The sequence below is a fragment of the Ictalurus furcatus genome, chromosome 27 (genome assembly GCF_023375685.1).
Source record: "Ictalurus furcatus strain D&B chromosome 27, Billie_1.0, whole genome shotgun sequence".
Lineage (NCBI taxonomy): Eukaryota > Metazoa > Chordata > Actinopteri > Siluriformes > Ictaluridae > Ictalurus > Ictalurus furcatus.
In genome coordinates this window covers 7,830,404-7,857,960 of record NC_071281.1, presented here as the reverse complement: position 1 = coordinate 7,857,960, position 27,557 = coordinate 7,830,404, and the positions used below count along the sequence as shown (strand labels likewise).

Here is a 27,557-nt window from a genome sequence, read left to right as displayed (position 1 = left end):
TTCTTATTTGGATGTTTCTTCTTGTTTCCCAGCCATCGAAGAAGACGGCATCTTTCCCCAGCTTTGTCGATGGTAAGTGGCCACTTTATACTTCCCTCTTATCTGCTTCTGGAGATCTGCTCAAAAGGCAAAAAAGACTTCATCATCATCTCATCTCCACAGCAAAAATAAAATGTAAACTACAAAGGATATAGTGCCATAATGAAAGAAGCAGGCATTAAAGAAAAGTCATTTTTATGCATTTTTTTGCATAATGACTGAGTGTTGTAGAAATGTTTAATAAAAATAGTTTCTATAGATGAGGATATCTCCACTTGAAGATACATTTTGAAGATTGTCACTGTGGTCCTTAGCAGCATGCACATGAAAAAGAGGAAACTTGGTGAAAGTAGGACACTAGATTAGCCAAAGCTGGAAACAGAACTGAAAGAAAAGAAAAGTAGCTTATTTCTATCTTCTTTGCACTCATATTACTCTTTTATCTTATTATTAAGGCTCCTTTCTTTTCGCACAGTGGGGGAAAAACTGATTGATATGAGTTTTTAGCCAAATGTTGCTAGAATTATGAGATCTAATGCAGCTGTTTACTGACTGCTCATGTTTCTTGGGTGTTACAGAAGTCATATTTATCCGAGTGTTTCTCTGTTTTAGCAACAGTTTTAATCCACTCTCAAATAAGTTTACCATTTTTTATGGACAGTAAATTTTGAGTCTAAGTCTACTCTCGTAATTCTGTCTTCTTGGTATATTGTATATTGCTTCATGGTATAGGACACATTAATGTATCAGGTATTCTACATAATATTTGTATTGCTTCTAAAATGGCACTTTTGTATAACTAGAGTCTAGTTTATGTTTTAGGTGTTAGTATTGTAAAAGTTCAATGAGGCACTGCTTTCTGGGCTGAAGCGACGGTTTTGGTCTTAATCCCTCTGTCAGGCCTGAAAATATCCTCCTGTATGTCTGTCTATTCATTTTATAAGTAACCTTTTTTGCAACCAAGTGGAGCAGCACACTACCATAACTCCTGGAGTATATACAGTACTGTATAAAAGTATTTGCCTGATTTCTTCTGTTTTTGTGTACATCTCGTACTAAATTGTTTCAGAAATTAAAACAAAATCTAAGAGTAAACAAAGGCAACCCGAGTAAACACAAAATACAGTTTATAAGTGATAATGGTATTTATTGAAGCAAACAAGTTATCCAATACCAACTGGGCCTGTGTGAAAATTTATTTGCCCCAGTAGTTACTATTTCCCCAAATCTATGAATCTGCATTCATAATAGGGTTCAGCTGCACTAGACACAACCAGGTCTGATTACTGCAAACCCTGTTCAATCAAATCATCACTTAAATGGAACTTTTTCAACAGCATGAAGTTGGTTAAAAGGTCTTACCCAGTAACACTCTATGCCAAAATTGAAAGAAATTCCAGAAATGATGAGGAAGAAGGTGATTGAAATATATCAGTCTGGGAAGGGTTACAAAGCTATTTCAAAGGCTCTGGGACTCCAAAGAACCACTGTGAGAGCCGTTATCTCTAAATGGAAAAACTCGGCACAGTACGGAACCTTCTCAGACGTGGCCGACCTTCCAAAATTCCTCCAAGAGCACAGCAACTACTCATCCAGCAAGTCACAAAAGAGCCAAGTACAGCATCAAAGGACCTACAGGCCTCTCTTGCATCAATAAAGGTCACTGTTCATGACTCCACTATCAGAAAGACCCTTGGAAACAATGGCAATCATGAAAGAGTGGTGAGGTGAAAACCACTGCTAACCCGGAAGAACATTAAGGCTCGTCTGAATTTTGCCAAAAACACACCTTGATGACCTTCAAACCTTTTGGGAGAATGTTCTGTGGATTGATGAGTCGAAAGTGGAACTGTTTGGAAGTAGGGATGTCACGAGAACCGATACTTCGGTACCAAGTCGGTACCAGCATTCTTAAAACGTGATGGTACATGTTTTTCTTCAGTAGTATAGGTACTGTTATTAATGAAGATACAGAGGTTGCAATTGTTCCGGAACTGAAGGGGGGTAGCAAATACGTGCAAGTGTTTTAGTCGGTTCACAAGTGGTGAAGAAGAAGAAAAAAACGCCAACAAGCACACGGGAAAAACTACAGAAGTTTAACTCTGCCCCGACTTGTTAAGAGGCAGAAAGAGGAACACTCGTTGAAAGGAAAGGTAGCGTCAGTTGCCGGTGTGCAACCGATGCTATTGTTCATTTCAAACAAAGCGAGGAAACACCTGCAATTTGGCGAAGCACCTGAAATTCAGTCCTATATTATATTTGTTTGAGGCAGCTGGCATTGTAGCCGTGAAACCATCTAGCGTTATGCTACATGTAATGTTTGCGATAGCCTATTATTTGTTAACGACGCTAACGCATTGCAGTGTTATAAACTACCTCCTAATGGGCCTCCATACATCGCCATTCAGCCCGTGTCCTGTCAGCTAAATGTAGCCTAATGTCACGAATAATTATTCACGTTCATGCTTTTAATAAATCTTTTTGGCCTGCCACCATATCAGTGAATTTAAACTAATGCTTGCATTCAGAGTATAAGGTGTGTGTGTGTGTGTGTGTGTGTGTGTGTGTGTGTGTGTGTGTGCATGTGCATGTGTGCGCGCATGTTTAGGAGTTAGCACTGTTTTATTAGTCATTGTCAGACAGTGTTTGATAACTAAAATATCCCCCCCCCCCCTCTCTCTCGCTCTCTCTCTCTTTCTTTGCCAGTATTAGCCAGAGGAGGATGTCCTCCAGGAGTTTTTAATTTTATTTTCTTTTTTTTTTTTTAAACTACACCGTAGTTGGTATCAACTTTGGTATCAAGTATCATGTACTTTTGGTGGTATCGGTACCGACTACTAGATTTTTGGTATCGTGACATCCCTATTTGGAAGACAGGGGTCCTGTTACATCTGGCATAAACCAAACACAGAATTCCACAAAAAGATCATCATACCTACAGTGAAGCATGCATGGTGGTGGAAGTGTGATGGTGTGGGGATGCTTTGCTGCTTCAGGGTCTGGGCAACTTGCAATAATTGGGGGAAACATGAATTCTGCTCTCCACCAGAAAATCCTAATGGAGAATGTCCGTTATTCAGTCCATAAGTTGAAACTCAAGCGCAACTGGATTATGCAGCAAGACAGTGATCCAAAGTATAGGAGTATATCCTAGTCCTAGAAGTACGTGAAGTTATTGGAAGCGTTTGGTTGCCGTTATTGCTGCCAAAGGTGGCACAACCAGATTTTAAGTTTAAGGGGCAATTAGTTTTTCACATGGGTGATAGGTGTTGGATAACCTTTCTTGCTTCAGTAAAAAAACAAAAAAAAACAAAAAAAAAAACTGTATTGTGGGTTTACTCAGATTGCCTTTGTTTTATGTTGTATTTCATTTGAAGATCTAAAACTGTTTTTTGTGAGAGTTTTTATTTTGTGTACTTTAGTATGAGATATACACAAAAACAGAAGAAATCATACTTTTTCACATACGTTTTCATGTGCTAGATGACAGAAGCATGCTCTAGGGCTTGTACAGTCTGAAAAATATGGTATAAGGCTTGACACAAAATTACAACAAATATACTTCCAGGCACACATACTTATATAGGATATTTTTATCTGTAAGTGTCGAACAATGTTGGGAAGGGAGTCAGATTTAGCTCATAAAGAGTCTGTGTTTACTCCTGTGTAGGTGTTTCTATCAGACAGGGAATCACATCCAAAAAAGCATGACTAGAGTTAAAAAATGTACGACATGCAAGAAAACTATATGGGCCAAAACTGACACCTCAGACTTTTGTAAAAAGTTTTTTTCAAGAATGTTTTCTCCAGTTTCATGCTGTCATAGCAGTTATTCTGCTTCCTAAAGCTTTAAACACTCTAGATCTAGCAGAGGTGTTAAAGGTTTCCTGCATCTGATCTTTTTTGTGCTTGAATTCTGCCAGTGCCAGGGCCGTGCGAGCCTGAGGACCTCATTGATGGGATCATCTTCGCTGCCAACTACCTGGGTTCCACACAGCTGCTGTCAGAGAGAAACCCATCTAAAAACATCCGCATGATGCAGGCGCAGGAGGCTGTGAGCCGAGTCAAGGTACAGAGTTAGACTATACCAGGTATTTCAGAAAGCCTAGACTACAATGAAAGTTTTTTTTTATTAATGTGCGTATTGGTGGTGGATCAACATGCCGCATTGTTTTTGATGAGACAAAGAAGTAGGTAGAAATAATGGATTCTGCTGGGTTCAGACAGATCTGGTTGACTGGCCTGAGCCTGCAGCTGGAGTAGCACTATTTTTCCTGTCCTGTCCTACCATGACTGGTTCTTTGACTGATGCCCAAAATGCTCAAGGGGCATCTAAGGTGTAGAGTCTGTTCCCTGTCCTTTCTTTTTTGCATCAGACGGAAGAGAGAAATTATTATCCTTTCTATTCTATTTCTATTCAATTATTACAGACCTCTGGTAAATCATGGTGAATCTGGTAAATTTTAAACGAATAAAAAACAATCTTTCAGTATACACTAGATATAATCAGTCAAATCTTGTCTGGTGTCTGAACTTTCATTAGTATTTGTACTGGAGCTGTAAGGTTAATATTGCTAACAACTAAGGGAATCTACCAATTTAGCACTGTACAAATGTCTAAATCAGCACTCACTCACCACAAAAGACATAATATGACTCAGTAATTCCATTATTATACAAATAACAGTTTTATACAATAGCAGACATCCGTATTAAAAAAAAAAGTATATACATAAATTTTTTTGTTTATCATATCATATCATATCATCATATTTATCATACCTTTACCATATAATTGACCTTTAGGCCACACCTTCTCATTGCAGTACTTGTACGCAGCAGCAGACTTTGTGCTGAGGAAGAAAAAGTGTCTAATGTCTGTTAAACAACTTGACACGGTTTGAGGCGAGTGTGTGCAGATTTAGATCTAAACTAGAGGCTGTAAGCTCCCCTTACATGTTAGCTGTATTAGCCTCATTGCTCTAGGACAACATCAAACACCAGTTTTGTCTTGGCTAATTGAGAAGGAAATAATGTGAATTAGATTTTTGGCTGAACTCTTCCTTTAACCAAAAATTTTAATATTTTATAATGTCACATACAGTGTGAAATGTCACACACATCACATGATGCAGAAATATACAAGACGTACAATTGTATATATATACCGAAATGTGCTAACTCCTATAAATCTATGGTGTGAACTTCTTGTATATAAAAACATCAAATTCTTTTATTTTAGTTTTTCTCTCGTGTTTAAATACTCAGCCCTGATTTACTATGAGCCACAATAATGAGTAGAATTTTACACGTGCAATCAGATAAGTTGTGTGCACAGTTAGTGGGCATGTTGTGGGAAATTTATAAAGAGTAATTGTGTGAATGGTGTCACACGTATAGTAGGGGTAGAAAACAATAATTAAATGAGGTGTTTTCAAACTGAAACTCAAATAAAACAGCAGTTAAAGGCAGTGAGGCTTGAGTGTGTTTTCTGTTCATAAGGTATATGTGAAAGTATACCTTTTGGCTTTGGAGGTGTGAACACGTGGTGAATATCTAGTATTTACCACAGCAATGATACTTTATCATTTTGGCAAATATCCTGATTGATTTGTGACACTAAGGCATGATTCAGATAAACGTTCTCATTATTCGGACTAAGTAAATGCTTTCTTTTAGTTTTTATCCAGAGGAAACAGGCTTCTACAAATTTAATACCTGCTCTTCAGTCGTACTAATTTGCACGCTCAACTGCCGCCCTGGAAGAGGCTTTTAGGGATAATAAATCAAGCTGTGGGAGCAAAACTATTTGATTTGCATTGACACAACCCTGAAATTTGCACCTTAGGGTAAAATTGCATATTCATTAAGGCATACCAATAAAATGGACAAGACATACTATTTTGCTCATGTGAAAGATTTAATAACTATGTGGAGTCCCTGATAATCCTGAGCGAGGCTCAGAGGGGATGGAGCTTTTCTGTTTCATTAGTACATTAGTATTGTAGGAAGGACTTGAACGCTGGCACTCTCTGTCTAAATCTTTTCGTGATTCAAACCTGTAACCTTTCCCTCTTTCCCAAAGATGTGCATTCCTTGCATTTTTCAGTGGCACTGTCATTTAATATGGCAGAGTCCTATTTTTATGAGGTGAGATGAGATTTGTTTGTTTACACCCCAGGAGATGTTGTCTAATCAGTGTTTATGGGATTAGTGGTGGCAGGGTGTAATCTCCTTCTTCTCTGTGTGCTAGCACAACAGCATTTTAGCTGCCATGCTCCGTGCCAACTGCGAGTGCATTTGTGAATGCTTTATGATGCCCTGGTGCTGAATCAAAGTGACTCGTTTATTAGAGGGCTTTTCTTCTGAACTTTTTATTCGCGTGAAACCTGAATGCCATTTCTGAAAATGTATATGCTCACAGAATCAATTGTAATTAAACAGGAGTTGCCAGATTGGCCAGTACACACCAGAGATTGCAGGGCTGTTTATTTTTCCAGTGCAGTTTTATTTATCTAGGGTCCAAATTAGCCCTTTGTGAGGAAACACGCTCTGTGACAGATGGGAAGGAAACCAGCTCCATGTGGACCCCATAATGGGAAATCTGGCACACAGAGATCAGGATGCTGGTTACATCTGTGTTTCAACATGCCTGCCATTCTTTCCTGTTCAGCTCAAAACGATGTAAAAAGCTTGATTTTGAACGAAGAACAGCTGATAAATGTCCATTTCATTACGTTATTTTATTGTTTTTGAAGGCATTTGATATTTAGTGTATTTTTAAAATATAGATATTTAAATTTAGTGTGAGCCACATTCTCTCCTCCCCTGTTTTCTGGTCTTGCCTGTTTGAGTTCAAGCAACTACAAATAGGATGGGACAGCAGGACCAGAGTTACCCTTGATTTGAACTAGTTTTACACTAGACACGTGTGTCTTGAACTTGCTTGGTCAATTTCCCGATTCAGCGGGTTATTAACACTACATACATATGTAACGCTGACATGAATGGTGGTGGCACAGTGTCATCAGCAGACAGAAAACCACGGCAACAACAGTGTTGGAATGTTTTGACATATGACGTGACATCTTCATGCCTCTCTACAGCAACAAGTATGCTTGTCTACATTATAACTTTACAGATCAGCAAAGAAACCTGGTCAGGTTTGTTAAAGATTTGCCTGCCCCATAGTGGATATTGTTTTTATTCCTCCAGACGCATAAAAGGTACACAGTGAACAGTGCCACTCATGTAGCAGCTGTGTTGAACATGTTTGTGTAGTTAGACATGAAGTATACACAAATCCTAAGTGCGTGGATGTGTGTCAGTACTGCACAAGTAGCCCTACAAGCAGACTCACACTCTCAGCTCCACAGGGGGTGGAGCTTTACGGCCGAAACTCTTCCACTGGACTGAATCTGCAAATCTGCCTCATCCATCAAAAGCCATTCCAAATGAAACCATGGCAACGCTTCACTGCCTCTCTCACTTTCTCTCTGTCTCTCTCTCTCTCTCTCACTCTTGCGCTCTCTCTCTCTCTCTCTCTCTCTCTCACTCACTGCTCTCTTCTTCTAATGTTTGGGTGGACATTAACGTGGACATTAACACCAGTCCGCATGTGAGAGCTGAAACTACTTTCTATGAGGCTACAGTATGAAAAATTTGTTTGTATTGGAGAAAAATAACAAAGTAATAAAGGGCTTTTAAAGAAACATCTCTTCTCTCCACTGTTCTCACAAATGTTTCTGTCACTCCTCTTTTGTAATCACTAATTTTTCTTCCTCTCTCTCTCCTTTTCTCCCTCATTCTCTCTCTTTCTTTTTGTCTTGCTTTTTGTATTTCAGTTTTTTTTTTTCTCTCGACCTCAGTTTCTTTTTCCTCTTTCATACATCTACCTTTGTCTCCCTCTACTTTCTAGCACTAATCTTCTTTTGGGTTCTTTCTGTCTCACTTTTTCTATGTCTCTCTCCCACACACTCTCTCTTGTTAAGAGTGTGCACTCCACTCAAGCTTTATTTTTCCTACAGCAAACAATAAACACTGCAGCTGTGCCTGTTTCTCTCTCTTGCTATCTGAGTATCAAGTACCGTATCCTGGTCAGGGTCACAGTGACATTTAGTGTTGCTCATGTTAATTAAATAAAAAAAAACTGTCATCTTTTATTTGAAAAAAAAAAAAAAGTCTCTATCACTGTATCACTTTTTGCATCTTATCTTTATTAATAGAGCAACTTTCCTACCTCAGGCAAGCCTTTTTTACTATTATTATTATTTTTATTTTTTTTTACTTATTTAGTTTGACATATTTGCTTGATTCACTTCCCCTCTCTCTAAAATGCTGCTTTAGCTTCATATGAATTCAGATTAATTCTGGTCTGTTCTATGCCAGCCATGAAAACAAGACACTTCAGGTGTTGAGTGTTCAAGCTTCACAGACAAAAGCTTCATGTTTCTTTGAACTGGAGCCTTTAGCCACTGTTGATGCAGTATTTATGCAATGCTTATTGCCTGCTCCTGCTCATTTCTCCAGTCTCTCTCTCTCTCTCTCTCTCTCTCAGCCTGTTTCTCTCAGGAGGTTTTGTTGTATGGCACTGGCAGAGAGAAATACGGTAGAAACAAGAATGCGTCCTCTGAATGTAAAATAATCTCAGCAAGCTGAGGCCCTGTAGGCTGTTTTGCTGTTTCTCGTACATCTAAATAAAGACGGAGAACGAAGCTGCGCTTATCCAGAAGCGAGCCAGGGGTCTGCAATCTGAGGGAGTGGACATGAGTGTGAGAAGCAGGTTCATGCCCTCTGTTAAATGGAAAGCGAGAGAGAGAGAAACCGAGAGAGAGAAAGGGAGAGGGGGAGAGAGCTGAAAGTTTTTGAGATGTGATGTGATTACTAAATGTGTATCCTTGTACAAAGAGTTTAACTTAAACTATTGCATGAAAAAAAAAAACTTGCACATAATGCACGCCAGGGGGTAAAGCGGAGTACTGGAGTGTGTTATTCCACTTATACCACAGTGATTTGCCAACTGCTGCAATGTTTACTTTATTAATGTAGTAATTTAGTACTTAGTACTTTAGTACTTAATGTAGTACTTTAAGTAATGAGTTTATATTGAGATTTAATGTTGTGGAACTTCCAAGACACATGTTAATTCCTATTCTCGCTTATGATATGACGGCGATAAACAGTCATACCAACAAAAAACTTCACCAAATCAATGATTATAGGTTTTACTTTGTTAAACAACAACTAAAAAAGATCTATTTATTAATATACTTGGATTATGTGTTGTGTCCGCCGTACAATCACTGTGTATGAGCACTATAGAAAAAATACCTGTGCAAAAGTTTTAGGCATCCTATATTTTTAGTACAAACTTTGTTATAGATTTTTGATTTTATGACTTCTACATTATCGAGTCAGTACAAAAAACATTTTAGGTTCCCAAACATTCGTTTTTCAGCACAGAATGAAATGTTGCAGAAAAATGTTTGTATGTCATTAAAGAAAGCGGCATATTATGTAATTATGTAAGAGACACTTTTCAGACAAAGAACATAATGAAGGTTGCTGGGATTCGCTGCAAAAAGAAGAAGCAAGTGTGAAAGTCAAAGTCTCCAGAAGAACCGTGTCTGGTTCTGCAAGATGCTCAATAAAACTTACAGCTCATTTCCTTATAAAACTGCACTAATTGTACCGGAGACTACTATTTTCATTTTTATATAAAAAAAAAAATTGTCACATCATATATTGACTTTGTTTCATTTGCTACTGTTTACTGCTCGTTACTGTACTTTTTTTTGTGTAGAAACATTTAATTTCATTGTTTTGAAGGCATCTGTGCTCTACGCATAATCCTCTTAATAAGAATGTGATCCTCTTAATACAGTGTGATCGAGCAATAGGCCCTACGTTTTATTCATTTGTATACAGAATTATGCTTACAACACATTCATGTTTAAAACTTTGTGATGTAGCAGGTTATTTCTTTCTGTTTCTGAATGTCTAATCCATTCACAGCATAACACTGATCTGCTAATGGTCATATTAGAAAAGTTCGAAATAGTACATTTCACATTTAGATGGTCAGTGCTAATTCACTTTTGGCACTAAGATTTAGACTCGAGTACAGGTTGGGTGCAGAATTTGTCAGATTTATGGAAACTTTTATTGATCTTTTTGGGCAGGATTTTGAGCTGTCAAGTACTCTTTGAGACTATGCTTTTCCTACTTCTCCCTCAGTTCACTCTTCCGTTGGGTTATGTGGAATTGGGTTCTGAAGGAATAGTTGGCTTCAATTGACTGAAAAAGTATTTCCATTGTCTCTTTATTCACTGTGTCTGAATTACCAATAAACAGAATGAAAAACACAAGAGATTCACAAGAGCTTCCATACAGTGCTGCAGAATACTGCATAACGAATAACAAGTAACGTATTAAACACTAGTTTTACACTGGGACGCTTTGTAAACTCCCCTGTGACAGATTGCATCTGTGTGATCCAGACAACAAATGCAGCATGGTATCTTTATCAAGCAAACACCATTTGTGTTGCGTTTTAAGTGTGGATTCTGTGCAGTAAACAAGGTGTCATACATACTCAGGCTGCCTCATATGACATGACAGATGAGAGTTGTTTGAATCAGATACGTATACAGCATGTGTAATCCTTCTTATCTTTCCCAGCTCAAATCTGAATGTAGAATATAGTTAACTGTTTCCTGCTCACGTTATGATGGTTATGAAGCCCATATTTGCATGCCAGGTGAATTTATCTGTCATGGATCAATTATTGCACACCTGATGTTTGGCTGTTTATGTTTGCTTTCCTGTTTGTTCTAACATGCTTATCTGTTTCCTTTGGCTTCCCGCCACCTCCTTTTACCCCTCCCACTTGTGACGACCCCTGTACCACCCCAACGCCGCACAGAGAGTTCAGAAGGCAGCCAAAATCAAGAAAAAGGCGGTGTGTAATCAAGACCTTGCGCACTAAAAGCACGCTAACCATTAAGCACTAAGAGAAAAGTCAATCACATCTCCCTTCCTCTCCCTGCATGTCACATGAAATTTTTGTCTTTTTCACCCGGCATCACTGTGGCATTTACATCATATCATCTTAGATATAGAAAATATTGAAAACCCAGAGAGAAAGCTTTGTAGTTTCACAATAATTCAGTTGTCATAGGTGCTTATTGAGTTTCATGATATGAGGGGTATGAATCACACACAGAAGCTGAAATGGCAGGTGGTTTCTCACCACGCAGAACTATTCTCATCACGCAGGAGAACGGCTCGCAAACAGGATTTCAGTTATGGAATTGTTTTCTTATAGCAGAAATGATTATGATTGGTTTGGGGCAGACCAATTAAAACAGACAGGAAGTGGGAGTTGATGTATAATTGAACAGACAAGTTACTGTTACTGAAAGAAAAAGTGTTTCTTTTTGAATTTTAACATTTTTACTGAGTGCTGTGAGTGAAATTTAAGTTACAATGCACTAAAAAGACTAACTATTCTATTACACGTCAGTTTTCCATTCAATATGATCAATTAGCTAAATGATGCTACAGTGTTCAAATCTAATGTAAATCTAATCTGTTATTATTTAATTAGGTCTTGTGCATTTTATATTAAGCAGATTAATGTTGTTACATAGTTTGTTTGATTTTTAATTTTTTTTTAAACATATTTGCATAATGATAATGAGGATCAGGGGTTTTTTTTTTTTTTTTTTAGAACTACAGTGACCTAGTGTGATATGAGAGTTTTGCATATGATTATTGTACTACACTTATTATGAATAAATATTGGCTAGATAATAGCAAACTGTAGTAATGTAGGCTAATGCTGGTTCATTCTAAAAGAGATTAGAGAGTACTTTTTGATTTTCATTGGTCACTTAGTGCTCATTTCAATAATTAAAACATCTTCAAGATTAAAAGACAAATCCAGTTAATTAGACCAAAAATGCCCCCCCCCCCCAACCCTAATACTTCCCTCTGCATCCCCCTGTGTCATACCTATCTATCCACACATCTCTATCACACATTTCTCTTTCGCATACGCACAGTCATTTCCTGCTTGGCTGCTTTTACGTACATTAGCTATTTCAGCTATTTGTTTATTTGTCTTGTTAACCTCTTCATTCCCTAAGCATGTGCTAAGTGTTTATTAGCATAGGAAATGGCTGTCTGACCATGCTGTGTGTTCAGATGTATTCTGTGATTGTTTCAAAATCCGTCCAGGGAGATTTTTATTTTTTAATGATTTTGAGTTATTGCTGACAAGCACTGCCATTTCATATTTTACACAGGCATCCTCCATTCCATTTCCTGTCCTATTTGGATTATTAATAGCTCAATTTACTTTGGCTCCACATATGTCCTGGCCCCGGAAGCCCAGCCTGTGTTAGACTCTGATTTATGTATTAGGCATTTACAATGCTTTCAATGGAGGCCAAGGAGCATATTATCTCCAGGCCCCAGTGGTGTTCATAAGAGGTTCTGAGGGCTCCCGGGTGCCAACTGGGAGCATTCTCTCAATTGTACTTTGTCTGTGCTTCTCTACAGAACTCTGAAGGGGACACACAGACGCTAACTGAGGTGGACCTCTTCATCTCCACCCAGAGGATCAAAGTCCTCAACGCCGACACACAGGTACGCGAAATCATGTTTTTCGGAACTACAGGATTAAGTAGAAATCCTTAGTGCACATAAGTCATTAACATGAGAGACAAATGAATTTATTGAAATGCCAAACATGTTGGAATTCAGCCACAGTAATTAAGAAGTGCAGCTCAGAAACACACTGTTCAGAGTAAATGGACAAAAACAAGAGGTGCTTGTTAGATTCTGATTATATGATTCATTTTTTTTTATTAGCATTAGACACCTACTCTCTAATTGGGCTGACTACGGCCCTGTATGTGCATTTTATTTGTCTATTTTTTATTTTATTTTATCATATTGTATTAAATAACTATTACTCTTATTTATTTATCTTTGTAATTCTTTTACACTTTTTAGCAAGCTGCACAGGAATATTCCAGTGTGCATATTTATTTACTGGGATATTAGTTCTGAGAGTTAATCCTGCAGCATCGGTTTCACCTGTCGATGGCAGAGCTTTGCTGCAGTCTGTTAAAAAGCCTCTCACATATTGATGTAATCACAGTGCAGTCCAGAATGTCTCGGGTGTCAGTGGACACAGGAGCCTACCGTGATGAGAACGCTTCTGAAATCAGTGTCTGCATTATAAATGATCTTTATAAGATACATCAGGAGGGGAGAGTTGTGTCGGTTGTGCAAGTCTCACTATTGTAGCAAGCATGTTTGTACTGTCCCTAATACAGTTCACTTCAGAACTATTGTATAAAATAACAAAAAAATCAGTCTGAACTACTTTTTAAATAACAGTATTTTCTCTCAAATATAAATGCCTTAATGAGCGACACTCCTAAGATTTCTTTGAAAATAAAGCCAAATAATTTGTCATATGTTTTCAGCTCCCATTAGCAGTTAAAATGCAGTTAAAAATTCCTGCAAGAAATTGGACCCATGAGCACACTGTCTCACAGACAGTGAGGGGGACGGTGAAGGAGGGGAAAAGTGTCTGAAAATTACAGTTGTATAATTGCACAGTGTTGTTGATGCCTGTGATTACAAATTATGAAGAAAAAAAATGGCACTTCCATAACAACAAGCTGTTTGGAAGTCGTTTCTGAGAACAACCCTTAAAATACAAAGTCTATGACACCAAGCATCATTCAAGAACTACTTCTACCATTGTGTGTTGTGATCAAATGAAGCCTTTTTGATCATGAACCCCATCAGCATGTTTGGCAACAAAAGGGGAATGTATACAAAGAAAAGCACCTCATACCCCACTATAAAATACAGAGGTGGATCATTGATGCTTTGTGGCTGGTTTGTGGATGTGGCTTGTGGATTCTTTTAAAGATTGATGGCATCATGATATTTCAGCCCAAAAGCTGATTCCCTGAGTTTTCAACAAGATGATGACAACAAAATCTCATTCTCTGGATTCGAACCCTACTGAAAACCTGTGGTCTGTGTTGAAGAGGGTAGTCCGCATGCACAAACCTAAGAATATACCGCTGCTTAAAATATCCTGCATGAAGGAGTGTAAAAGGAACTTCTTTCTATGACGAATAATAATTCACTTTATGAGCAATTTTTGTTTGTCTACTTTTGTTTGTTTAATACAATAATGCTACTTACAGCATTAGCAAAGGTATGGGGTTTATGTTAGGGCCAAGCTAACAATGGTGCACGTTAGGCCAATGTACACTTCTAAAAAATAATAACAAATGGACACATCAGAATTAGGACAAGATTGCCTTCACAAGGACATTTTGGTGTTCATCAGCAGTATCCTGTTACCGCTGATATCAGTGAGAAGGCAGATATAAATATACATGCCAATGCATAAAAATGAAGCTCTAGCTTTCATTAAGACGAGTTCACCAAAGTTGAACTTTTATTGTAGATAATCTGTGTGAGGCTACAAGTCACACGAATGTTCAAGAAGAAACCTAACAGCAGCATGTATATATATATATATACACACACACACACACACACACACTCACACATATATATGTCACCTAAAATCCATCTCCAACCACACATACACCTACAATGAGACAAGAACATATATGAATGTTTTTCCTGATGGAGAATAATGTAAATATTATCTACAAAATACTAATGTCATTTTTGTGGTCTCCATGATGCCGTATAGTCTAGAAAATACAGTATGTAAGTGTGCAGAATGCTTTTGTTTCTGTATGTCTGTATGGGTGGGTTTGTGTGTATGCTCTCATCCTAACCGAACAGCAGTGTGTGGGCAGCCTGGCACGGACGTTGTGCATTTCTGTATGTACTGCAATGCAGTGTCTCTCCCTGCCTGACACGGCATTCGGTTTCCTTCACACACCACACAAGAGAGGAAGCATGCGGCCACAGACACCGAAAGTTCCCAGATTTGCCTTTTTCATCAAGCAGTAGTGTAGATTATGTCCTGCACTGTAATTAATTTACATTCCCTTGTCCCTAAAGAAGTTATTTACAGGAATAGTACAAAGTTAACATTATGTTACATCCACTGGTGAAGAACATCATCGCTAAAATGTATTTACAGGTGCACCATATCTCTTAAAGGAACAGTTTGCATAATTGCAGTTCCAGTAAAAAGCTCTGACAGGTCCACCTGACCCTACTGGCTCTGTAGAAGCTATGTATGTCTTGTGGGTTTCCTTTGACAGTGAAGCTCATTTCTGTGCCAGAAAAAAAATGTAAACAGAAATCTGAAATGAAGAAACAAGCCAGAACAATAGCACAACAAAACTAAGAATCACAGTTTTTTTTAATGTATCTAGGCTACATTATATATGATTATAGAAACACCTTTAAACATTATAAACTACAACTTTTAAATGTACAGTTTAATTGTGTAAATAATAATTAGAAAAAAAAACATCTGCACGTCTGTAATCTGCACTTTTAACGTTTTTGAACTGATTTATTCTTAACTCATGAAGAGATTTAAAAAAAAAAAAAATACAAGCACTTTTATAATTCTTATAAATTATAATCACAGAAGCAGTCTGGGAAAAAAGATAAAAGAAAGAAAAGAAAAGAAAAAGTCTCAGTGACTGTAATGTAAAAGGAAAAAAGGGGAATACAGAGACCCAGGTGGGGATATTATTGTTTTACTACAGCTAACCTGAATAACCTTATTCATAAAATACACAGAGGCACACTCTTTTGTGTGTGTGTGTGTGTGTGTGTGTGTGTGTGTGTGGTTATTTTCTATACAGTACCCAAAAATGGCTCTCACACATCCTTTGGTATCAAATAATTAGTTAAAGTACCTTCAATAATTCCATAATACAATCCTGTGGCGTGCGTTGTAATGTAATTATAATAATCTAGATCCTAGTTACATTATTACATTATTTTAGTTACATTAATTTAACACTTGCTCGTGTTACTTGTAGGTTGCCCTTTATGTTTGCAGAAGATCTTGCCTGCTTCCCAATACTAAGATGTCACAGGTGCTGAATTAAGGCAGGAAGTGTTACCGTAGGTTGTGTCCCGGGGGCCGTTTAATGTAAAGCCAGACACCTCGACCCTGAGGGAACAGGAAGAACAGGGCAGCCATTGTCCTTCCTGGCCTGCAGCCCAGTGTGTGATCAGAATGAAAATGTATGGATCTGCTCTGTTCTCTCTCTATCTGGAAAAGGTTAAAAGGCTGTGTGTGGCCTGCATGCACACACAAATTAGATCATTTATCCTGCTGACTGAGTAATGATGTTCATCCGAGCAGGTTTAAGATGGAGAGAAAGCGAAATGCTGCTACTACATGCTGTTAACTGACCCACATGCCCCTTGGTAATCAGGTTAATACACAACAGGTGTTGCCATAATTTATAACCATGTAATGAATGCTTTATTGTTTTCCAGAAAATCAGAGCTGAGCTCAGACTGGGTTTTGTGCTCGTGATGTCTTTGAATGAACTGTTTATGCTATTGAAATCTAGCGTCATGTCCACGTGAGGAAATTTTGCAAGCTATTTAAGATATATCAACTCCTTGGCAGTAAACTATAACATACAATATATGGTGTAATTGGGGTGCTGTGATTTATAGGTGATATCTGTATTTAGAACCAGAGGAAATGAAATTATTCTTTGAAATGTAGTGCGAAATGTTATTTAGACATATTCAACATTAATTCCTTGGTAATTGCACAGATGACATTTCATTTCCAATTTTTAAACCGGCACACTAACAGGCAGAGTAAATCCACACTACTGTACATAGAGCCAAGGTTACAGGTGTCAGATAATAATTAAGGAATAAAGCATGACTCGCTGTGGGATTATATTATAGATTGCTGTGGAGATTACCATAGTCACGCACCAGGAGTGCTTCTTATCAATGACGCTGGGTAAAATGCCAGCTCATCTCTTTTGTTCCAGTGACCAAGACAGTGTTGAATAGTGGTAGAAAAGAACAGTTTTTTATTCAAATTGGAGCAAGTAGGATTCTGCACTGTAAGAAACAATATACCATTTGAGGTTGAAGTAGGCAGATTTCTGTCCTGACTGTCATTCCATGTGTGGTAGACATGATAGAAGCATTATGTAAGCCTGGTGGGGGGAAAAAAAAGCTTGATAATAATGACAAGGAAATAAGTATTATGGATGTCAGAAAGAGAAGTGACTCTGTCATTTTGGCTGTTGTTGTTTCTACAGGAGACGATGATGGACAATGCCCTGCGCACTATCTCATACATCGCTGACATTGGAAACATTGTGGTTTTGATGGCACGCAGACGCATGCCACGCTCCGCCTCACAGGACTGCATCGAGACTACCCCAGGTGCTCCAGAGGCCAAGAAACAGTACAAGATGATCTGCCACGTCTTTGAATCCGAAGATGTAAGGCTAACAGGAACAAAGATCAATGAGAGGAACAACACATCCACTTGATCCCACTTACTGATAGCACTGGCTAAAACTATTGTAGCATATAAGAGCGTGTGAAAGTGTTTGTGTGTGGTGTTCGATGTGTTCTTTATGTCATCTACACAAACCAACATGCTGTTGCTTGTCATTTTATCACGTTTGCATGGTTTCTCATATACACTGAATACGGTGATCTTTTTCTGGCAAGTTAATTGTACATAAACGCAATGAAGAAATCTGAAATTTCTGGACTGAAAATCCATAATAAGATTTGTAAATCTGCAACCATGGTGACTTATCCCAAAAATTAATCTGAATTTATTTCATTCATTCATTCTTTTTCAGTATCCACTTAATCGTCTGGGTTCTCCAGCTCCTTTCCACTTCACAATAACATACCCGAAGGGGAACTAGCTATACTACATTGCCCTAGGTGTGAATGAGTGTGTGAATGTGTGTGATGCCCTGTGATGGACTGGCATCCCATCTAAGGTGTAATGCAGTCTTGTGCCCAGTGGTCTGGGATAGGCTCTGAATCCCTATGACCTTGGCCAGGATAAAGGGGTTCTACAGTTGCTGAGTTGAATGAATGACCACTGTTCATGCTGTCTTAATTATGAATGACATCTTCATAGCATTACATTACAAGGGACGTATATTACAAGGGATAATCTTACACAGAAGATTATCCATTGAGGTTTCACTGAGACGTCCCACTGTTGTAAACTTTTGAGAGTGGAGCCAAGTGTATGACTGCAGAGAGCTGAAGAGGCAGGGCAGAAACCAATAATTACCAACAAAACCAAAACCCAGAATTTATCTAAAATGAGAAAAAAATCAATCATTTCATTACATCTCCTTTTGCGGAGCTGCGAATTAGTTGAAGTTAGAGTCGTTCTTGCTGCTACTAGCAAGCAGTTCATGTAGACTACAGATCTATGAGTCAAACATACTCTGAAAACATATTTATTTGCACATAACTGCACCTATGAAGTTCACATCACCTTAGTTTGTTGTAGGTGCATTAGTGAGCAGTGATTTGCACATGTGACTGGGAAACTCATCCCAATATGGATACTGTTCGAAACCGTATATCCAATGATATCATCGTGGTGAAAATGGACAGTAATTGTCCTGCATGGCTATTGTTGTTGCCTGTGCTCCTTGAGATCAATAGCAGGACGTGATTTTTATTTATTTATTTACTTACTTATTTATTTATTTTACACACAGCAGTAAACACTGCTTTGAGAATCATAAAATTATGATTCTGGCACTGCCTTTATGTATGATTATTTTTAACTTAATTGCATAAAATGTAATCAGAAATCCAGTCTCAGAAAGTCATCGTGTAGTTCATAAATCCTGCACTGTATAATTATGATGTTCTATCTGTCTCTCGTCCTCAGCACAGCTGCTACTCACTCTTACTGACTCATTACTCTCTCTGATGTACAGGCCAAGTGAAAAAGTTTGATTGTGCCTGTGTGCTATTAGATGAGTCATTCAGATTGCATCCTGTACTTTTACATTTGAGCAAAGTTATTTCGAGTCCTGTCAGGGCCTCTGACACCGTTCAGCTGGTTGTGCAATAACTCGCCTGTGTATCTGTTGCGGTTCTGCGGGCGCTGAGTCGACCATTTCTGCACCGTCCGGCATCCTGGTTTCATGTGTTAATCAGATCACACGGGCATGTTTCAATATTCTTTTGTATTACAGAGCATGTCAAAAAGAGATCGATAGAAAACAAGCATGGCAGTGAGACAGCGTCTGTAGTCATTTATGGTTTTCCTTGTCAATGATTTTCCCTTGTTAACTAACTTAAATATCTTTAAAATATTTTAGCAAACCTTTGTGTAGACGTGTCCTCAAAGAGAATAACTGGTTTGAAGTTACACATAATTTAGAGAGTACACAAGTGGGTAACAGTATTATTTATCAGTATCAAACCATTATTGGTCTGAAATGCTGGTTAGGTTTTGGATCAGATGTTTTAAAATGCAACATAAATGCAAACATTCAATTTTAATTTTATAAATCACTCGTTCATAAAGCATGGAGATGTTGACTGGAATACTTCAACAAAAAGCTGAGGATGTGGGGATAAATGTGTGATTTTCCAGCCTCAATTAAATCGATGAAATTTGTGTATTAGTGGCTTTGAACTCGCATACAATAAGCTCAGCTACTGTGAGAATACCAGCATCATATCCGTATCAAGTATTGGCCAGTCCTCAGATCAGTGTATAAACACAAGGCATACCTGCTTTCAAATGTAAAATCGATGAAAGTGATCCAAGTGAGTAGTGCCATCAATCTAAAGTCAGCCAACCCAAATGAGATGTGACACATCTCATCTGTTATACTGAGCAGCATTATACAGAGTTGATTGAGGTCTGTAAAGCTCTGGATAAGCATAGCTACATGCTAGACCCATCTGCTGTGTACAAAATGTCTTTTTTTTATGAGAACAGGCAGATATTGCTACAAATAATGAGAAAATGAAAGTCCCTACCATTAAAGAGAAAATCTAAATGATAACAGGCACAGTACCATGCAGAAGTACACAAACTCTTGTGTATCTCTGTGTCTTAATACTTGCCCATGCTGAAAGTCCCAGGCTGATTCGGTCCATTTTATTGAGTTAATTTGGCTGTGTTTTCTTTCTCTTCTGTCCTCTGTTGTGATCCAGGCCCAGCTCATAGCCCAGTCCATCGGTCAGGCATTCAGCGTGGCCTACCAGGAGTTCCTCCGTGCCAATGGCATCAACCCAGAGGACCTGAGCCAGAAAGAGTACAGTGACATCATCAACACACAGGAAATGTACAATGACGACCTCATCCACTTCTCCAACTCAGAGAACTGCAAGGAGGTCGGTGCATGTTCCACACTTGCCTGTCTCTGAACGGCTCTGCTCCATATCGGAGCCTAGTAATATGAGAAATTACTTCTTCCTTCATTTGATTGTGCTTTAAAGGAAAGGGCTATCAGAGGGAAAACATGTTGGCATGCTGCAAGATGGTTAAAGCTTTTATAGACTGGTTTCGTTAGTCTTGCAGCTTCGTCTAGCTTGTGAGTTTGATATCTATACATTAAATGAGACGATATACTCATATAGTAAGCTGGATCAGCAATATTTTAGTCATTATTATAACTAAGAGATTCTGTAAAATCAGGAATACCAAATCTAGAATCTGGACCTGGGATTAACACCAGCTTCTACACCTCCAGAGCAAAGCTAGGCCTCAATTGGGCCATCCAAATCCAAACATACTGTCATTTAAGTTGAACCACTATGTCCTTTGGTGAGGTAATTAGCTTCATCATGTCATCGACTGAGATCCACTAGCCAATGGAAATGACTTATACAACCTCAGTATAGCCTTGTGTTTGAACTGGAACAGACTTATTGAATCAGATTTGTCAGACACTGCAAAAAGACTGTCTGTCCTAAAAATACACAACAAATCAATACAACATCCAGAAGTTTGCTTGGGGCACAGAAGGTTTTAGTACTCAAGTCAGAACCCTTCAAAGTGCTTTATTTTAGACCTTCTATCCTGGGGCTGTTGCACTTCTGGGACTGACATTAGGGCAGAACTGCAGTGTTTTTGATGTGCAGTAAAACACCTAGGCTAATATATTTTATTCTTAGTGTGCAAAGCTTGCTGGTTATCATGGCTGCTGGTACAAATATCTCCTTTCAGTCCTAAAGATGATTCAGTGAGCTGCTTTGTCCAGTTTTTTGGGGTAATGTAGTGTAGTTGATGTAGTTAATGTAGTTTCTGTTCAGCGCAGTCAGTACTTTGGCACTTAACGCTACTCATTACAAGTCTTGTTGCAGTCTTAGTTTCATTCTCTAAATCTCTGTTCATTTGGCTATGCTTTTCTTACTGTATCTTACCGTATGTCTCTCAGTTCAGTTTAATTCTTTGATTTGGCCTGGCTGCTTCCTGTTTTGTTAGTAATAGCAGTAAGAACAATACTATTAATACTGCTACCAGTAATAACAAAAATAGTAGTGTAATAGTGTGAAGAAGAATTAAGCATTGTTTTGAAACATGAAATTCACATTTGAGTGGAATTATCAGAAACATCAGTCTGGTTAATCCATTTGCAAACCCACCAACAGACCAGTTTGATACTCTGAATGGAGCACATTTTCTGTAATAATTCTAGATGAGTTGCATGATATCAGTGGTTATTCACTGACTCGCTGTTTGTGGCAGATTGTTATACAGATATAACGTTCAGAATTAATAGCCATTTCCTCTGATAAAATGATGATAAACTGCAGTGTTTATCTTACAGTAACTGGGTGTTGTATATCTCTGCTGGTGAACTTGTCAGGCAAATGTTTTTGCAAACCTTTCTCTTTTCTGATTTTTTTTATTTCCAGTGCAAATTGTTTTTTGCAATTAAGTTTATTATTTTTTAAAGATCCCCATAACCTTTTTAATTTGGTATACAGTAATAGTCCCAGTGTTTCATATAGTCTTTATTGCACTGTCTTATAATTTGGTTTACTCTGATTTGAGTTTGGTCAGCAGTATTGCACTCAACTTGCTGCATCTTAGAAGGTATTGGATTTGTTAGCTTCAGAACCAGCTGACTTAGAAGCATTATCACTTCTGGACATCTGAATATGTCTGCAAAAACATGTATATTTAGCCTAATTCTATGTAGTCTGGATGGTGTTTCTTTGAAAGTTTGGTGTATTTCTGAAATATTTTACTGCAGATTTTTGTTAATTGAATAAATGTTGCCCCTTTCTTGCACCCCACCCCCACCCCCCCACAGCTGCTGTTGGAAAAGCAGAAGGGTGAAATTCTGGGTGTAGTAATAGTGGAGTCTGGCTGGGGCTCCATCCTGCCAACAGTGATTCTAGCTAACATGATGAATGGAGCACCAGCCGCACGCTCAGGGAAGCTCAGCATCGGAGATCAGATCATGTCCATCAACAACACTAGTCTGGTGGGTCTGCCACTCGCCACCTGTCAAGGCATCATTAAGGTGAGCAGGGATCATGAGGTCACAGGGCCAGAGGCCTTCAATTGTGTTATCATGTCTATACCCTACTCCTTCTGAAGTCTGAACCCTTCACAGTGAGAACATGCTATGGGCTATTACCCAAGATAGTGAGAAAGCATCATGCACTTATAAAGAAGAGCTTATTGCTGCAGAGCTCCTTTTTGTTATTCATTTTAGTTCAAATTTCCCATTACTAAAGGTTAAGGACCTACAATTATAACACAACTACCACCTGGGCCGGGTGAAGGCTATCATGTGCTTCCCCTGAGACACATTGCCAGCCAACCAGAGCCAACTGCATCTTTTCAAACTGCTGAGAGGAAAACACTATCTGCTGTCTTCCACTTGCATGAGCTAGTGTTGCTGTGATTGACAGGGGAGAGTGATCATGCCATCCCTCCAACCCAGAGATCATGCGCAGTTTTGCTCCCTGAAACTCCTAGCTACGGATTGCTGTGGTATCATCAGGATTCAATCTCACGATCTCCAGGCAAATGCTTTTTCTGTTGTGCCACTCAGGAGCCCTGGAAGTAATTACTGTTTATTGCTTAGGTTTGGACCAACTGTACAAATGGCTGTCATGGGCAGTCCCCCATCAAAGTGGAATGTGTAGGCGTTATCACTTCATAATCAACCACAGCCTTTGTGAATTACTCATTTTGCGGTGCATGTACATATTTAGTGGTATAAAAGAATGGTGATTTTAAGCACAGGTAATGAAAAGATCTATACAGTAACTTTAATGCATGGACTATACCAGTGTAATAATAACGATATCCTGTAGTTGGGTTGGTGTACTTCATAATCTGTGCTCTCTTTGATCCATCAGGGTCTGAAGAACCAGGTGCAGGTGAAACTGAACATCGTGAGCTGCCCTCCTGTGACCACAGTGCTCATCAAAAGACCTGACCTCAAATACCAGCTGGGCTTTAGCGTGCAGAATGGCATTGTGAGTAGCAGAGCACCAACCTTTAACCCCTCCAAATAACCAGGAGTTATACTGCTAATGTAACAGCAGTGGAGTTTCCATCTACCTGTTTGTATGCAGATTTTAAATGTGCAAATAGGAAAACCTGAATGGAAACACCTAACCATGTGTTTGGTTTCAGTGTCTCCATGAATGTTTTCCACGACTTTATTCTTGTTGGACATAACAGTAGCTGACTGAAATGACACAAAGGTGCACAATGTAATTTAACATACTTGCAAACAATCCAATTCTACAGTAACTTGCAAATAATCATAGAAGGGTTAAAAGCCCCTGCTTCATTCAGTTTGAAAAATTCTTTAGCACATATCTGCTGTATCATATCAATATTTCATGATTACTGTTGCTGCACTGATTGTATTATAAGGTTGTGTGCAGGTGCTAAAGCTACTTGTGTTGAATTCATTCTGTGTGCGTGTGTGTGTGTGTGTGTGTGTGTGTGTGTGCACACAGATATGTAGTTTGATGCGTGGCGGTATAGCTGAGCGAGGAGGGGTCCGGGTTGGCCATCGGATCATTGAGATAAATGGCCAAAGTGTGGTGGCCACAGCCCATGAGAAGATTGTCCAAGCATTGTCCAACTCTGTGGGTGAGGTGAGGATAAACCGCTGTTTCAGACTCGCATGTCTAGACTGTGTTAGCTGCTGGACCACCAGCTTTAAATTCTGGCATACAACAGACAGTAAGAACCTCCACACATTCTGATACAGAATAGCAATACAACATAAATGCTGCCATTATGAATAAATGTTGATATTAGATAACTGTAAGACGTACTAGCTTATACCACAGTATGGTTAAGTTCCCGAATCTGATTAAGTCATAAGATGTGCATTACGTTTGTATAACCACACAGCTCGGGCAGTAGTTCCGGCTGTATCATGAACGTCGGGTTAATGCGCTTGTTCTAATAAGTTACCGTTTCTATAGTAACAGCTCATACACAAGGACTTGTATGGCAGGCGCTCCACATAATCTTAGACTAATAATAAATGGATTATTTAAAAAGCGTTGTTTAACAAAGATAAACGTACAACCGTTGATGTATTTATGGGTTTTGTTAGGAGACATTTATTTAACATTTATTTAACATTTATGGAAGGAGTCTGCGCTGTTAGTGCTTTGCAACAGTCACAGAACTTTATGAGGTTTCCCAACACAGGAACGTTTTTCCAGTTTCTTGGTAAAATGACAAGCCATGCTGTTTTTTGTGTGTGTTTTTTTTTTTTTTAAAGAGAGGGAGATGCTGGTTTATGACAGCTATAACACAAGTGATTACAAGAACTAATGTCTCTTGGCTGTTCCACAATTTAAATCAAGTTAAAATCTGTCACGTGTTCTTCATTAATAAATTAAACATTGTAATTATTGGCAAATCACTGAGGTGCTGTTATACTACAATAATCCTGCCACATCACACCACCCTGGCCTGGATTATTTTCATGTCATGTGCTGTTCCTTACTAAGAAATCGCACACACATTTATTTCATTAGGCCAAATAAGAGTTCAATACAGTTTGTGTTAAAATGCTAAAACCGTGACCTTGACATTGTTGATCATTTATGAATGATTATCGTTATTATTATTATTGTTAATTTTATCTGTTAATCTATGGTGTACTTCATCAAGATTAACTTCCTGGAACTTCAAGTATAGAAACTTAGCATGAATTGCACATTTGTTTTTCTCCTCTGAACAGATCCATATGAAGACGATGCCAGCGGCTATGTTTAGGCTCCTAACTGGCCAGGAGACGCCCATGTACATCTGACTGAATGAATGACGTCTGTGGATTATTTAAGACTTTTAAAACGACACATCTCTGTCTTTGGTCAGATCATGTCTCTTCTTTTGCTTCACAGATAATAACTTGTTTTCTCCTAACCCCCATATAACAGTTGGCCACTTTCCAATGATTCTGTGGATTTCGTTCTTGGCATCATGTGTATACGCAGTGGCCGTTCAGTCAGATGATAAAAGACTGAGGCAATACACATTTTTTTCTTATATGCAAATAAAAAAAAGGGGAGCTCATGTATATTTATTTCAGCTTCCCTTTCAGTTCTTTGTTTTATTTATTTTTAATTATCGATTAAATGTCTTGCTCCTGTCTGTGAACTATGTTGGAAAGTTTGTGCTGTAAATATTTATTCATTCTATCGGAGGATAGGAAAAGCAAAGCCAGGATGAAGAGTCCGCCCATGTAATGCCCAAAAATAGCGAGAATGGTGGCTGTATCTGGATTGGGAAGAGCTGTGCCAAAATAAACTCAGCTACACAGCTCCTTTTATCAATGTAGCTTCCTGAACTGTCTGCAAATACAATAGTAATTCCATTCAATATTTAACATTTTTCTGTGGTACAAGATGTGTTTTGCTTTCCCTCGTGCAAGTGCAGAGAATTTTACAGTAAAGCCATGTATAATTTTATTCCTTAGAGTAAACACAAGTTTTATAACACATGAATAAAAACCTTAAAATCAATTGATAAAGGACATGAAATGACACGTTTTGAAAGTTATTACCCTTGTAAACAAAACATTGTTACGGGGAACGCAGAATGCAAGCAGAAATCACCGAAGTCTAGCCAAGTGTAATTTTTTTGCCCAGATTTTATTTGTGTACAAGCTTTATATCATTTGTTAAGCATGACTTCAGACCCTTCATGTCTCGACATCAAACTACTACAGTACAGTGGCTGAGGTATCAAACAGACTAACTAGCATATTGCTATTGGTCTATTGCAGAAATGATATGGTGCATGTCTGTTTGCCTCACATTATAAGTTGCAGCACAGGCTAGAGGGGAAAAAGCACATCTTGTAGTCTTTTGAGCAGGCAGAATTTAGGGCGAGTGCAAAATCAGTTACTTACAGTTCAAACTGTATTAGGTTGAAACCCATATGCTTCTATTTTAGATTATTTTGCTGAGCATTTCATAAGATATACTTCCACAAACATACCCTTGCATTAGCTTCTTACTTCCAGCGATATTGGAAATCCAGTGTGCTTGTACGGCACGGAGTTTAATTAAAATGGGTTGTCAGAAAAATGACAGATAAACTTCAAAACTGTGCAGCTGCTTGCCATATATATATATATTTATTTTTTTTGTAATGTTGGAACACTTTAAACTTTCCTTACAGAGAATGTTGATTTGGTTGATACAGATTTACATAAACATATTGAGGGCTATATTTGACCATGTGTATGTACAGGTATAACTTCAGATAATGGATTGTCAGCAGTGGAAGCTGGTGTTCAGTGTTCATATTAATGACTCTGTGAACTTGGTAACTTTTACTTGAATTTACCTGGGAAGTTGAGAGGGAAGTCTAAACTAACAGTTTTGAATATCTCAATAAGCAAATAATAACCGACATAACTGCTAGACGTATTAATAGCTACAGTTAACCTCAATACAATATATGGCACAATGAAATGGCTTTTCTACTTCATTATGAGAATATACTCCACCAATAAATCTTTAGGATGTTATAGTCCAGACTTTGGCAGAATAACAGAACTGATGTACATACAAAGCAACTCCTAACAGAAGGGAACATTTTTATATTCTGATTCATCACCAAAAAATAAGAGTAGTCTTCATTTGGTGGGCATTAATTTAAGTGGTTTTTTTTGGTTTTGTTTTTTTTTTAAACAAGGCAGTGCACAAACATTTTGTAACCTAGCACATGTACAAAAACACAATTATCCCACCATAATCATAATAATCCAATAAACATAACGATCACCATCATGTAAATTACTTTTATTTGAAAATCATACACACCATCATATCTGAAAGTTTCTTTTTTATGTCGATTTTTGTGCGTACTTGACAGAAACTCATTCGAGTTGTGAATGTAAACGTGTTGTTAATAGTGCATCCATTACCTTGCGCAGTATTAGAATGTCTGTACATAAACACCTAACATTGTTTAGTAAAGGTGCCCAGATTAGGATGGCACATTCTCTGTTAACACTCCCTCGCCCCACTTTGTCAGGCTT

The 27,557-nt window shown here is 38.2% G+C and overlaps 1 protein-coding gene across 1 annotated transcript in view; it reads left to right on the top strand.

Annotated features, from left to right (window-relative positions):
• apba2b (amyloid beta (A4) precursor protein-binding, family A, member 2b) overlaps positions 1-26,497 on the top strand; it is a 125,333-nt gene extending 98,836 nt beyond the window's left edge. Inside the window, exons 5-14 of the mRNA XM_053616532.1 lie at positions 33-72; positions 3,963-4,108; positions 10,964-10,999; positions 12,604-12,690; positions 17,316-17,501; positions 20,221-20,400; positions 22,329-22,541; positions 23,389-23,508; positions 24,001-24,141; positions 25,248-26,497. Of these exons, the coding sequence (XP_053472507.1) occupies positions 33-72; positions 3,963-4,108; positions 10,964-10,999; positions 12,604-12,690; positions 17,316-17,501; positions 20,221-20,400; positions 22,329-22,541; positions 23,389-23,508; positions 24,001-24,141; positions 25,248-25,319 (1,221 nt within the window). The 3' untranslated portion in view covers positions 25,320-26,497. The remainder of the gene's footprint in view (positions 1-32; positions 73-3,962; positions 4,109-10,963; positions 11,000-12,603; positions 12,691-17,315; positions 17,502-20,220; positions 20,401-22,328; positions 22,542-23,388; positions 23,509-24,000; positions 24,142-25,247) is intronic.
• The last annotated feature ends 1,060 nt before the right edge of the window (positions 26,498-27,557 follow it).